Source organism: Pseudorasbora parva, chromosome 10, assembly GCF_024679245.1.
Source record: "Pseudorasbora parva isolate DD20220531a chromosome 10, ASM2467924v1, whole genome shotgun sequence".
In the NCBI taxonomy this organism is placed as follows: domain Eukaryota; kingdom Metazoa; phylum Chordata; class Actinopteri; order Cypriniformes; family Gobionidae; genus Pseudorasbora; species Pseudorasbora parva.
In genome coordinates, this window is record NC_090181.1 from 39880597 (window position 1) to 39895085 (window position 14489).

The 14489-nt window shown below is 38.4% G+C and overlaps 1 protein-coding gene across 1 annotated transcript; it reads right to left on the reverse strand.

Annotated features, from left to right (window-relative positions):
• Window positions 1–2535: 2535 nt before the first annotated feature.
• Window positions 2536–10078, reverse strand: LOC137090460 (NACHT, LRR and PYD domains-containing protein 3-like). The gene is made up of 7 exons (XM_067454423.1): window positions 9942–10078; window positions 6977–8857; window positions 5099–5269; window positions 3848–4021; window positions 3545–3706; window positions 3141–3187; window positions 2536–3065 (listed from the first exon to the last, which is right to left on the reverse strand). Exons 1-7 carry the CDS (start codon window positions 10076–10078, stop codon window positions 2536–2538), a joined length of 3102 nt encoding a protein of 1033 aa, XP_067310524.1.
• Between the last annotated feature and the right edge of the window lie 4411 nt (window positions 10079–14489).

Sequence of the window (14489 nt, forward strand, 5' to 3'; positions counted from 1 at the left end):
TGGCCATGTGCTTCTGTCATTGTTTTGTATTTATGTTTATTTGATAATAAAACCTTCTTTTACCTGCACTTGAGTCCTCACACAAGTTTTCCTTTGTTTTTACGTGACAGAACGATCTGACCACTAAGAGGACTCGGCAGAAGATGGGTAGCTTCCTTTTTTCATCTACCTCCAACTATCTGCAACTCGCCAAATATGTGAGCTTTCATTACATCTGTCAGCAGCGGGGCTGACATGAGGGCCTGCAGTCTAGAGGTCTTCACGGGTCCAAAAATTTGTACCCGAACCCGAAGAGACCCGCAATGTTCTACACTGTCCGGATCCGTGCATATCCGAGAAATGCCAAAAATATAGTACCCGAAACCGACATGGACCTGTCTATAATTTGATCGCTGGAACCGAACCCAGCGGGAAGACACAGAACCGACTGGACCCAACAATCTCATATTCCGCTATAAACTGCTCTTAACAATTTAATAAAGAAGCTGCGAAAAATATGCCTTTTTCTCAGCCTACCTAACGATATAGCCAATGTCTCCCTTCCTTGTAGCCTACCGGATTGTGATGTATTACAATATTCCTCTGTAATTGTTCCAAGCAAGCTTAATTCACTCATCATTTCACTCGCATAACAAATTTGACAGTTTGCCCTATTGAACTAATAACTATTGCTCGTTCAGTGCCATGGGCGCTTATGTTAGCATTATTTATTTGCCACAATCTCTCTGAGCCGAGTCTGACTAGCAGAACTTTAAGATTAAACAAGACGGTTCATTCATATTATTTTTAAAGTCATTACAGTCACTGCGGAAGCTCGGGTTGCCATTTAACATGACACGCACTTGAGACTGCACTCGCACGTCAGCTGGAGCAACCTGAAATATGAGCTTTTCTACACAATTTGAGCATCACAGAAAACATTTATGTGACAGTTCACCTGAGGTCTCGTTGCTGATTGTAAATATATTCTTGAGTAGATTATTACTACGCGCATGCATTAAATCTACCCGCTTTCTAAACGGCTGAGAGAGTGCGAGCAAGAGAGAGAGAGCTTGTGTTTTTGTTGTATATTTTTAAACCATACGGGTCCCGGGTCGGATCCCGGGTGCCCCGTGAAGACCTCTACTGCAGTCTCCCAGTTCAGGTGGATCGTGTGCCGGTGGATCATGTTCCGGTGGTCCCAGTTCCGGTGGATTGTGTTCTGGTGGATCGTGGTTTTGGTGGTCCCATTGTGTTCCGGTGGTGACAGTTCCAGTGGATTGTGTGCCGGTGGTCCCTGTTCTGGTGGTTTGTGTGCCGGTTGTCCCTGTTCCGGTTGATCGTGGTCCCAGTTCCGGTGGCTCATGTTCCAGTGGTCCCTGTGCCGGTGGATGGTGTGCTGGTGGTACAAGTTCCGGTGGACTCTGCTGTGATGGATGTGCTACTCAGGCGTCCTGCTCTGCCCGAACCCTGGCCATCTGAGCTCTTTGAGCCACCATGGCCTCCTGATTGTTTTGTTTTCCCGGTTCCTCCCTTGTTTACCCCTCCCTTGTCTGCCCCTCCCTGGTCTATCCCTGCCGTCCCTAGTGGAGCGTCTGGTAGCCGCTCCTTAAGGAGGGGGTAATGTCACATGCCTGTCCTGTCTTGTGTGCACATGTGGGTTTTGTTAGTGTGGCCATGTGCTTCTCTCATTGTTTGATCCCTCCCCTCTTGTTACCTCATTATTGGTTTAATTTGCCCCACCTGTGTTCCTGATATGAATAAAATATAATATAAAAGTTTCTAAATCACTAAAAAAACCTGCAGCTCAACCAAACATTTCAAGAGCATGTGTGCTAATCACAACAGAGCAAAAATAGAACATCTAATATTGAAAATTCTGTTTTCTTAGTAAACCTTTTTATTGTTTTATTAAACAGTTTATTAATTAGTTTATTGTAATTAAAGGCCTACATACTTCTGTGCCAGCTTTGTTACATTGATGGTATATTATTAATTTTGTTGGTCATGATTCATTTGTTTATAAATATTAAATGAATATTAAAACTGACAAGAAGAATACCACGTGATAAAAAGCATACATCATTATATGTATTTATTTGTAGTATCATGAAACTTGAGCTGAGCAGGATCTTGCACATTGTGCCATCAGGCACCCACATGATTGGATAAGTATGAATATACTACAGGTGATTATGAATGAATATTTTAAAACCATCCACCATCTTATCATTTCTTCCTTGCAGTGTAGTGAATCAACAGCAATGCCACCTCAGTAAAATACTTAGCTGTTAGTTTAAGTTAATGCCTAAAAATAACATTGTACTAAAACTATATAATTTTATTTAATTTATATTATAAAATTCTCTTTGTATTTTAGTGTTTTTAATCAAGTAATTATTAAAAAGGGAGACCATTTTCAATCAGTATTAAATAAATGTTAAAACCAGGAAAAATAACTCCACAAACTGGATCACTCAGTCAAACTCGTGTGGGTTAAAGACAGAGATAATGTGAGTGTATTTCTTTCTCTCAACTTATTTTTCTGTGTCAGTGTTAATCTTGCAGAGACACTGGGCTATTAGAATAAACCCCAAAACCAGCATAGAGAGGTTCAGTGAATGTGGTCATGAATGTGTGTATGTGTGTGAGTTTGTGTGTGTCAGAGACGCTGTAGAAGGACAGAGTGCCGGCTGACCAGTCCAGATACACTCCCACTCTGTTAGAAGGATGTGAAGGAGTAGGTATAACTTTTCTCTTAATATTGTGTCTGACAATGAATCTGTTTTTAAAACAGTTAAGACTCCAAGACTTTTCATTGAATCCAAATAAACTGTCACAACTCCATCCTTTTCTGCTGATTCCTTTATATGTCACTGATATATCAGCCCTCTCACTCCATTCAGCCTCCCAGTAACAGCGTCCAGTCAGACTCTCTCTACACAGAACCTGACACCATTCATCAAATCTCTCTGGATGATCGGGATATGTCTGATCCTGTGAAACATGCATCATCTTTCTGTTCCTTTCACACAGAGCGAGATTAGTGTTTGCTGTGTTTAAATCCAGTGTGAGATCACATGCATCTAAATACAAGAAGATAAATTATAGCATTTATAACAACAAAACAACCACTATTAAGATTTGTGTGTGTGACATACATTTTTGTGGTCCTGTTGTAATTCTGAACTCTCCTCCGTGATCCACACTATAAAAACAAAAGATGCCACACTCATTTTACACAACAAAAATTTTGTAAAAATATATGTTAACACAGTGGTACATTTCTAATTTGGCCCTTGTCAAACTCACTCAAATCCTTACACTTGCCAATTTTCCCTTCTTATAACACATCAACTTTGATGACAAAATGTCAGTAGTCAAGACAAAAACTAACAGGTGTTGTGATGAAGACATAATCAGTGTTATTCACTTCACCTGTCATAATGTTATGCCTATTAGTGTATGTGCTATATGCAGTTATCTATGTACATATGTTTTTAATGACTTTATAATGCACACATCCAAACACACATGACAGGAAGATTGTAAGTGTTGAACATACTTGAGTTTTTCCAGTTTGTAGTTTGGATCAGAGGACAGCTTGACTAATGATTGTCCTGGGTGATTGTAGCTCAGATCCAACTCTCTCAGATGTGAGGGGTTTGAAATCAGAGCTGAAGCCAGATAACAACAGCCTTCCTCTGTCACCATACAGCGAGATAATCTACAAACACACACAAGATAGCATGATGTGTGACATTACAAATGATCAAGTACAGCCCTCAACATGCAAATACATTTACAGGACCAGAGCTGAGTGCATCTACAATTTCAAAAACAAATACTTTTTTCTTGGTTATATTACCTCAGTATCTTGAGTTGACAGTGTAAACTTTTCAGTCCATCAGATAGAATCTTCACTCCTGAATCCCGCAGGTCATTACGACTCAGGTCCAGCTCTCTCAGTGAGGAGTTTGATAATTGTAGAAATGAAGACAAACTTTCACAGCACTGATCAGTGAGATTACATCTCGTCAATCTAAACAGATCAGAGTACAGAACCATACAAAAAAATGGCAAATGATTTCTATTTCTATTTTGTGTACAGGAGTTGTGTTACACTACTGCAACAATGTATGTGCACCAGAGTCATGTAGTGGTGTTCAGAAATGAAGAGGCAAAGTCCTCACAGTGTTTTTATGTCTTTTTTTAAATCAAATGTAAATTCATGTCCCAGTTACACTTAATATTGTCACATTTTCCTGGTTAAACATTATATCAAAAAAGGGGAAACCAAATACAGTTACGTGTTGCATTTTTGAATTTGAATAAAAACTAAAGGCAATAACAATTTAAACATTATATTGAATTTGTAAGATAGATTTTTAGTTGCACTTTTTAATAGTCTACTTATTTTCATCAGTGGTCATGTTCGGTAAACACTAGTCACAGAAAAGAATATGTACCTTTAATTTCAAAAAGCTGATTGCCTACAAAAAAACACAAGTTATCATGTTTTCAGACTGTTTCAAATTTAATTTCGATGCGACAAGGTTAATTTCTTATTATATAATTAGTCTATCGCTATCATTATTTATTCACGTAGACCAATTTGCAAACTCGCATGAAAACAAGTGGTGGGATTTATCACACAAGCCAATCATATCCAAGCATAATCTATCATTTCCTATCGTAGCACAAAGGATGTACTCAACAAATTCATTTTCAAATTACCCCCCATCAAACTCTGTGTACAGTAGCGGTCTGTTAAATCTCAGGCTCAGGGGAAGCAAGACAGATGAAAACTTCCTCTGAAATGTTACCTGCTGGTGTCTCTTGTGAACAATCTTGCTTTAGAAAAACTAGCTATGTATATACTTTTTAATGTCACATATTGTAATATTTGCATTGCTTTATGTTTAAATATTTTTATAAAAACAATTTTTTTTTTTGAGGAGGCACTCAAAAAAAGGATACCTTGTCTCCTCAGAGGAAATGCACATGATGTGCAATTCTACACAAAACTTGATCAAAGCATGATGATTGTGTAAATGGGTATTCTACTGTAACTATATCACAACTTTTCAACTTTAAAAAAATAAAAGAAAACCAAAACCTCAGTACGATGAGTAGACAATGTGAACTTTTCAGTCCATTAGAGAGAAGCTTCACTCCTGAATCCTGCAGGTTATTGTAACTCAGGTCCAACTCTTTCAGTAAGTTTGATGATTGTAAAGATGAAGACAAACTTTGACAGCACTGAGCAGTGAGATTACAGTCAGCAAATCTATAATAAAGGGTAAAATATGGCTCAGTAAAGAGGAGATGGTGGGTAACAATATTTCTGTCATGATCACTTAATTATCTTGTCCTCTCAACATAGCAACACTCATATGTCTCAAATTCCCAATTTAATTTAACAAAAGCCATGTGTGCAATTTTTCTACATAAAGCCACATGGGTAAATGGGGTTTATCTTTGATAAGGGACTAAAACTGAAACAGTTCAATTTCTTTAGGTGATAAACCACTTTTTGACAGAACAAACAAGCTACAAATGTTATAGACACTATAGGTGCTTCTAAATGTGGTGAATGTCTGACAAATACTAAATAAAAATAGTTTGTGGCTGACTACAGCAGTAGTGAGTAATGTACAGTTTTTTGTATTGTGAAAAAATAAGGCTTGGAAAAATATAATAATGCTAAAGCCTTTTTGTGTTTCTGTAATGAACTGACATTATTATAAACTAACTCAATATCTAATATATTTATATATTTGACACAAGTAAAGCACTGATTGCTGAAATCACATGACAGCTGATTAATTTTCCAAAAGCAAAAACATTTGCTCTACACAATTGTACAGTAAATTGCATAAACGAAATGAAAGACCAACACATAAAAGAATAGCAGCATTTTTTCTTGAACATGATGCAATAACTCAATAACAATGGGGCAATGTGGCCTATTGGTTAGAGTGTCTGACTTGTAACCTGAAGGTTGTGGGTTTGATTCTCAATACAAGCAGGAAACGACTGAGGTGCCCTTAAGTGAGACACCTCACCCCAATTACTCCCCTGATGCCACAACAAATGGTTGCCTACTATTCTGGGTGTGTGTCAGTCAGTAGTTTCGTTCCTAATGTGTGTTCATTAACTTGGAAGGGTTAAATGCAGAGGACAAATTCCATGTATGGGTTACCATACTTGTCCTTCACATTACTTAAACAAAGGGTTTTATCATTAAAGTCCTGATGAATCATCTTGTTTAACATGGTCTCTGTCTTTTGCAGCCTTCACACTATTCCACATTTCTGGATTCCTTTTTGATTTTGATCTACTTCACTAGGCTGTTGTTGTTTTTTTCTGCTAGATTACATGCACTGTAAAAAATTATTTAGAAAAAAAGTTACCTGGTTGCCTTAAAATTTTGAGTTAATACAATGAACATTTTTTGAGATTCGACAACCTTTATTAAAAGATTATTAAAAGATTTTGTAAGCATATTGGGCAATAATGTGTGTGTTATTTCTTATGACACAGTGAAACATGCCAAATTGTGCTATTTTCATGATTTATCACATTTTTTATGTGGTTCAGATACAAAAATATTTTGAGTTTCTATTTATTAAACTAATTTCCTTCATTGTATCAACTCAAATTTTTAATTTCAATAAACTCAAAATTTTAAGGCAACCAGGTTACTTACTTTTTAAAGTTAAATTAACAAAAACCACCACAATTTTTTTACAGTGTGCTTATTAGTAAACATTAGTTGATAAATATGTAACCATATAATGAGAAAATAAAATGTTCCTTGATCTTTTAAAAGAGTTTAAAGTACTCAGAAACAAACTGACTAGAACTCAAACTTAATCAGTCCACTAAGGCTGCAAAATAAGCTTGATCTGATATTCTTAGCTTTGTGAAGGATGTAATTCATAAGGATGAATATATTTATACATTATTGTACATCACATACATTTATACTCACAGAGCTTTTCTGCAGTTTACCACAGCTGGTATCAGTCTACTTCTACCCTCATCTGATGTGTTGTAGTTCTTAAGATCAAACTCATCCAGCACCTGTGATATCTGAAGTATGTTGGCAATTGTTGAGCAATAAGCTGGAGATAATTTCTTAGATGAGCGATTCTCTGATTTTACAAACTTCCAAATCTCTCTGTACAGAGTCTGATCATTAATTTCCAGCAGAAAGTGGATAAGAGTGCTGCATTTGTCAGCTGGGAGACATTCATCACCCTTGATTTTTTTGTTAATGTGCTGTGTGACATTCTTGATGGCCTCTGAGCTCTTCACTGTGTGTGTCAGTAGATCCTGTAGGAGTTTCTGATTGGACTCCAGTGAGACACCCAGCAGGAACCGCAGGAAAAGATCCAGGTGTCCATTTTCACTCTGTAAAGATTTATCAACTGCTGTTTTTAGTAGCTCCTGCAGAAGAACTCTTTCCCAGATGTTCCAGTTACATCCATCCAGGAATAAATTTAGTGATTTTGTATTCTTGACTACATTCAAGTAAAATACAAAGAAAGCAGCAAGAAACTCCTGAAAGCTAGGATGTATGAAGTAGTAGACTTTCCTCTGATGAATCATAGATTCCTCCTTAAACATCCCAGAATACACTGAGGCGTCAGTGACGTCTATGCCGCTCTCTCTCAGGTCCTCTTCATAGAACATCACATTGCCCTTCATCAGCTGATTGAAAGCCAGTTCAGCAAGTTTCACAATGGCATTTCTATTAGATTTCAGAAGTTTCTCTGAATCTCTTTCATCACACTTCTGATTTCTCATGTTTATCTGAGTCAGCAAGAAGTGGATGTACATTTCAGTCAGAGTTTGAGGGATTTCTGCACTGTCATCTTGTTTCAGGAGCTTCTGAAGCACAGTGGCTGAGATCCAACAGAAGGCAGGTATGTGACACATGATGTGGAGGCTTCTTGATCTTCTAATGTGTGAGATGATTCTGCTGGCTTGATGCTCATCTCTGATTCTCTTTCTGAAATATTCCTCCTTCTGAGAATCATTTAATCCCTGTATTTCTGTCACACGGCTGATGTATTTGGAGGGTATTTGATTGGCTGCTGCTGGTCTTGAGGTGATCCAGATGAGAGCAGAGGGAAGCAGGTCTCCTCCGATGAGGTTTGACATCAACGCATCCACTGATGAAGACTCATTCACATCATCAACTTTCTCAATGTCTGAAAACAGAGTGATTCTGCTTTCATTCAGACCATCAAAGATGAACACAACTTTACACTCCTCATAAATATTTGAGTCCAGATCTTGAAGTTCAGGATGAAAGTCCAGCAGAAGTTGATGAAGACTATACTTATGATCTTTAATCAAGTTCAGCTCTCGAAATGGAAGCACAAACATGAAATCTACATCCTGATTGGCTTTTCCCTCTGTCCAGTCCAGAATGAACTTCTGCACATAGAATGTTTTTCCAATTCCAGCGATGCCTTTAGTTTGAACAGTCTTAATTTTGTCTTTGTTACTTGATTCATTTAAGGGTTTAAATATGTCATTGCAGTAGATTGGAGTGTCTTCGGTTTTCTCCATCAGTTTTTCATACACCCCTTCACTCTCTCCCTTTATAATATTCGTTTCTAGTTTTATTTCTTGCAATAAGCTCTCATATTTGTTCTTCATCCTGGTTTTGTGTTGGGCTTTGACTCTCTGCAGGGCATCATCTACTGGTTGGTGAGAATCATGCTGCAGGTCTGCAGTCTCCTCCATCAGTGCGAGTGTCTGAGGGGCTGCTGTGTTGTGCCACCCCATGAGGGTCCGACAGTAGGAGACAAAGCGAGTCAAGTAGAATATTACTATACTGATCTCGCCATGTCTCTTCACTCTGTAGGAACAATGAGACGAACAGAAAAACAGTGAAAAAGCTTATAAATAGAGTAAACATTCAATTGTTTCAGCACACCAAACTTTAAACTCTAATGTGAAATGACACCACTGGAGATGGTGCTTTATGTGTGTGAATGTCATCCTCTCTCTTCTAATAGAGACTTGTAATAGAGTCAGTGCTGTAGAAACCAAGGAAGAATTGAGGACTCAATGTCATTATTTTCACAATGGTATTGTATCCGCATTCAAATCAACTATACCAATAATACTGCTTGTTGGATGGTAGGTGGTGCTATGGGGTAATTTTCCTTGCACAGCAGCCTCCACCATTGGTTTTTAAATCTGGGCTGCTTTCCACTTAAACTTTGTATGCCCTTCCCTTACTAACGTGGACTTGGATGTACATCATTATTTTCCGAGTGCCCACTACTGGCAGAACATGTGTTTAAAAGGAATACCCTTTTCCTTTATGAATCCTTATTTTATACTGTAGACCAATAAGTATGCTTAAGGCTGTTGATGAAAACTTAAACAATTACACAATCCAAACTGATATCAATACAATTAACTATGACTGCGTAAAAAAGTTATTTAAGGTAGCTAGAAAGTACTATTTGTTTAAATAAAAATAACTCACAATAACTAATATATCATAGTTGTCAAGTCAAGTCACCTTTATTTATATAACGCTTTTTACAATGTAGAATGTTTCAACACAGCTTCACAGTGATAACAGGAAAATATTATATTTCAAAAGAATTTAATAGAAAATAATATAATTCAATATTTAGTGTCCCCAAGTGAGCAAGCCAAAAGTATAAGTTGTCCAGGTAGGAATAAATTGAACAAGGAACTGTTGTTAAGTTAGTTTCCAATGTTAGTTTATAATGTAAGTAAGTTTCCAATGTTTCCCTAATACAAAACTTTGCACCACCTTTGTCTCTTGTACCAAATATAATGGTATCACTGTATACTGTAGCAATCTAAAAGAAATAATAAAAATTAAACATTAAGAAACTGTTCGCTTTTATCTCATGTGGTTAACATCCTCATTTATCGTGTTGCATGATGTTTGTACTCACTCAGGGTCAGTGGCCACTGCTCCATCACCGAGATTCATGGATCTGTCACTCTTTATAGACACACAGCTGGTTTCTGGAGATGCTGCTTTATGTGTGTGAACATCTTCCTCTTCCTTTCTCTTCTCATAGAGACTCATTTTAGAGGCAGTGCTGTAGAAATAGACAATGGAAATACACTGAATTGACTGAAAAAACTGTTGTGTTTGACCAAAAGATATATACATATTCTGCTGCCCTGATGTGCTCATTTAATGTCAAAGAAATCACAAATCATGCTCAGATAAATTATTATATATTATAGTCCTTGAAAATAGTTTTGCATGAGAGTTAACCTTCTTTCTCTCATTTTTCTGTGTCTCCAAAAGGCAGATGGTTATCAGTATCCTATCTCGATGTATATCTTATGCTTTCTTTTACAAAATGAAACCATTTTATAAACTTGACTGAACCAGTTTTTATTTTCTCATGAAAGAGGGCAGCAGAAAAACAATGTTGGTCATTCATCAACAATGTAAAAACAGGTGAACATGTTTTCTTCATTTCTGTGTATGTCACACACAAAAAGACAGAAAGTTCAGGATCACACAAACATTCAGACTATATCTCACAATCTCACTTTATTTCTTATAATTGCACATTTATACTGTTCCTAAGCATTGATCTAATTAGCATTGCTTTTTCACATATTTGCAACCATATATCTCATGAATGTTGATGTCAGCAGCACAGATTCGTCCTTCTTTTGATATGTTTGGCATCCCATATTTTTGGTTGCATCCTTGGACATAAAGTCACAGGTGTGAAGTCACAATTTCGTTTTTATGGAATTTTCATAGTTTAGAAAAGTGACTGACGAATGGTGGTTTCACTTAGAAGCCTATAATCTTCGAGTATTAGAAAACGAGCCAATGGCAATGAAATGCAATGGGTCTGCTGAATTTGCATAGCGTAATCCTGCTCAACCTCGTGGGTTTATAAGGAAGTATGCTGGCAAGTATCTTGTGTTATGTTACTGCTTCAGAGCCAAGAGTATCTCTTCACTCTTCACTTCTCGTCAGCTTCTTCGAGACAAGTAACTCTCCAGTCAGTGTTGGTGTTACGGAGTTACGACAATGTGCGTTACGATCAAACATTGCCTGCTGATCTGTGTAGTGGTCTGCATCCAGCTGGTGTGTGTTTCCCTGGGTGCTTTAGCACTACTGCAGAGTTTCCTTTCCCGAATGTGGCCATGCTCGCCCTCTAGCACACTGCTACCCGCGAGTGGTTGAGCTGTAAAAGCAGGTTCAGCTCCTGACATACGATTATATGTCAATCGGCGCATCTCAAGGGCTCTAAGGATGATGATCCAGTAGTTGTGCTGCTGCTTTCAGGTGTTGCAGCATTGTCCGAGTCGGATCCAGAGCTGACAGCCATGCTGTCTCGGGCAGCTGCGAGCCTAGGGCTGATGAGGAACCCTCTGCCCTGTCCTAAGCACTCACGGATGGACGATTGGTTTTTGGAGGCGCCACACCCTGACATCTGTCAGGCCTCGCCCCCCAATTCCTTTCTTCCCTGTGGTGCATGAGGAGGTCACCCGGTCCTGGAAGTCCCCATTGTGTCTGCACCTTGCCCATCTGGGCCTTCAGGTCAACTGGGAAAAGAGCAAACTCCCCTCAGTGCAGAGGATCTCTTTTCTCTGTATGGAAATCGACTCGGCTGCCATGTACATGCAGCTTACGAGCAAGCGTGTGCAGTCACTGCTGACTTAACTCTGTCAAATCAAGAGCAAGAGTGTGGTTCCATTGAAGTTATTTCAGAGGCTCCTGTGGCATATGGCATCTACAGCCGCGGTCATATTGCTTTAAATTGCTGCCATCAGACCTTCACTACATGGTCGAACCTCATTTTCTGGGGGTTGGAGTTGTTGTATCAACAGATGCCTCTGCCATGGGATGGGGTGCCATGTGCAATGAATGGGCAGACTTTAAATGGTTAGTTCATCCAAAAATGAAATTTATGTAATTAATGACTCACCCTAATGTCGTTCCACACCCGTAAGACCTCCGTTCACCTTCAGAACACAGTTCAAGATATTTTATATTTTAGTCCGAGAGCGTATCCAAGTCTATACACACTATACTGTCCATGTCTAGAAAGGGAATTAAAACATCCTCAAAGTAGTCCATATGTGACATCAGATGGTTAATTAGAATCTCTTGAAGCATCGAGAATACATTTGGTCATTGACATTGGTCCAAAAATCACAAAAAAATACGACTTTATTCAGCATTGTCTTCTCTTCCCTGTTTGTTTTCAATCCTCAAATAAAGATTCAAACGGTTATGAATCAGTGAATCGGTTCATGATTTGGATCGGCAGTGTCACGTGATTTCTGCAGTTTGGCAGTTTGACACGCAATTAACACACACGCACGCACGCACACACACACACACAAGCGCACGCACACGCACACACATATATATAAAATACATTTTATTTATAAAGCACTTTACATTTAAAAAAAAAATCTCAAAGTGCTACAGATAGAGGAAAAAACAAATAAATAAAATAACAATAACTAATAAATTTAAACATTGAAAGACTTTCTAAGCAGGTACGTTTTTAGTCCCGTTTATAAAATATTCGTTATTTGTGGAGCCCACAGATGTTCAGGGAGGGCATTCCACAGGCGTGGAGCTGCGGCACAGAAGGCTCTGTCCCCAATGGTGCGGGTCTTAATCCAAGGGGGATTGAGTCGATGTGTGTTTGTGGAGCGAAGAGAACGTGCTGAGATTTGTGGAGTAATGAGTTCTTTAAGGTAGGTGAGAGCATTGCTATGGATGCACTGATGCGTGAGAAGGGAAACTTTATACTCGATCCGAGCGGAAATTGGAAGCCAATGTAGAGACTGAAGAATTGGTGTGATGTGTTCATATTTACGCACTCTCATCAGGATCCTAGCGGCACTGTTTTGTATGTGCTGGAGTTTCTGGATGCTCTTGCTAGGAATCCCAAAGAGAAGAGCGTTACAATAATACAGTCACGAGGAGATAAAGTCATGAACAAGTTTCTCAGCATCATGAAGGATGAGTGAAGGACGGAGACTGGCTATATTCCTGAGGTGACAAAAGGATGTTTTGCAAAGATATTTAATGTGAGCCGCAAAGGTTAAGTGTGGATCAAACTTAACACAGAGATTGGTGACTATGGATGACAGAGGAATGTCCTGGCCAGAAAATGTAATACAGGTTATGGTGGATGATCTGATCTTATGAGGGGAACCAATGAGGATGGCTTCTGTCTTCTGTTCAGCTGGAGAAAGTTGTAGTTCATCTACGTCCTTATCTCTTCCAGACAGGCAGAAAGTGTTGATAATGATGACGACGATGACGATGATGAATGAGTGTCAATTTTCAGATATAATTGAGTGATTTAGTTACGATTAATTATAAACAAATAAATATTAATACTTATAATTCCCTATTGAGCTAATTTCATTTATTATTATATGTAGCTCAGTCGCTACAGTCCAGTACGCGCCCTTCGTGTTTCAGGACTTCACACCAGCTCTTTTCAAGACCAAAAATAGTCTTGAAAAAAACTTTGGCTGGTTACCCCAGAGTTCTCCATATGTAGCCACTTCAGGGGTCATATGTGTATTCCTAAGTCCTCCCTACAGGCAGGCACAGTGGTGCATGTTTCCACGTGGATTATGCTTCCCAGTGTACCTTGGTATTCCCGTGATTAGTGGAAGTCCGTACTAGTCTTACGACAGGGAGCTCACACTTACACAGGGCAGTGGAAGACAGCCGAGTGGCGTGATTAGATTGGACTCCCATTCATCAGTCACTGACGTAACTCGGAGTGACTGAACTAAAGGGAACGTCTGGATTATGTTTGTAACCCTTACATTACGTCCTCCTGCCACTTCCACTGTACCGCTGGAATGGCCAGGTTACGCTATGCAAATTCCGCAGACCCATGGTATTTGGAGGGTTACATACGTTATCGAGACAATCTTTGTACGAACAATAGTTCTTAAGATTGTGATGTTTACGCATTCTTAATTTTGCAAAATGCAGTTGCAGAAAACAGGTCTGCTGAAATAGTTTTACTTTTGTCATAAACTGGCAGAATTAGTTTCTGTTATCTTGAGAAAGAGGTGGCCCAAATTCAAGAATCTTCTCAAGAAGATAAAGTTACATTGTAAGAAGTTCATTTCTTGAAAAATTCTTAAGAAATTCTCAAATATTTTCCTTAAGAAAAAAATGACATACTTTGGTGTTATCTGATTGCATTCAAGTGTTGCTAAAGACTGACACAATCTGTATTTTAAAAGGAAATAAATGACTAGTATATAAAATACTGAGTTGTATAAAATAATCTATTGTTTTAACTTTTTACAATACAGTTGGCAATGTGCCATACACTGGGGATGTGGATTAATTGGGGAAAAACAAATCCCGTTGTTACCATTAGGATTGGCTACAGGCCAACATTGTGGCTTCAGTACATTACCATTTAGTATCGATACCCCGATATCGATACTAAATCAATACCATAGTTTAC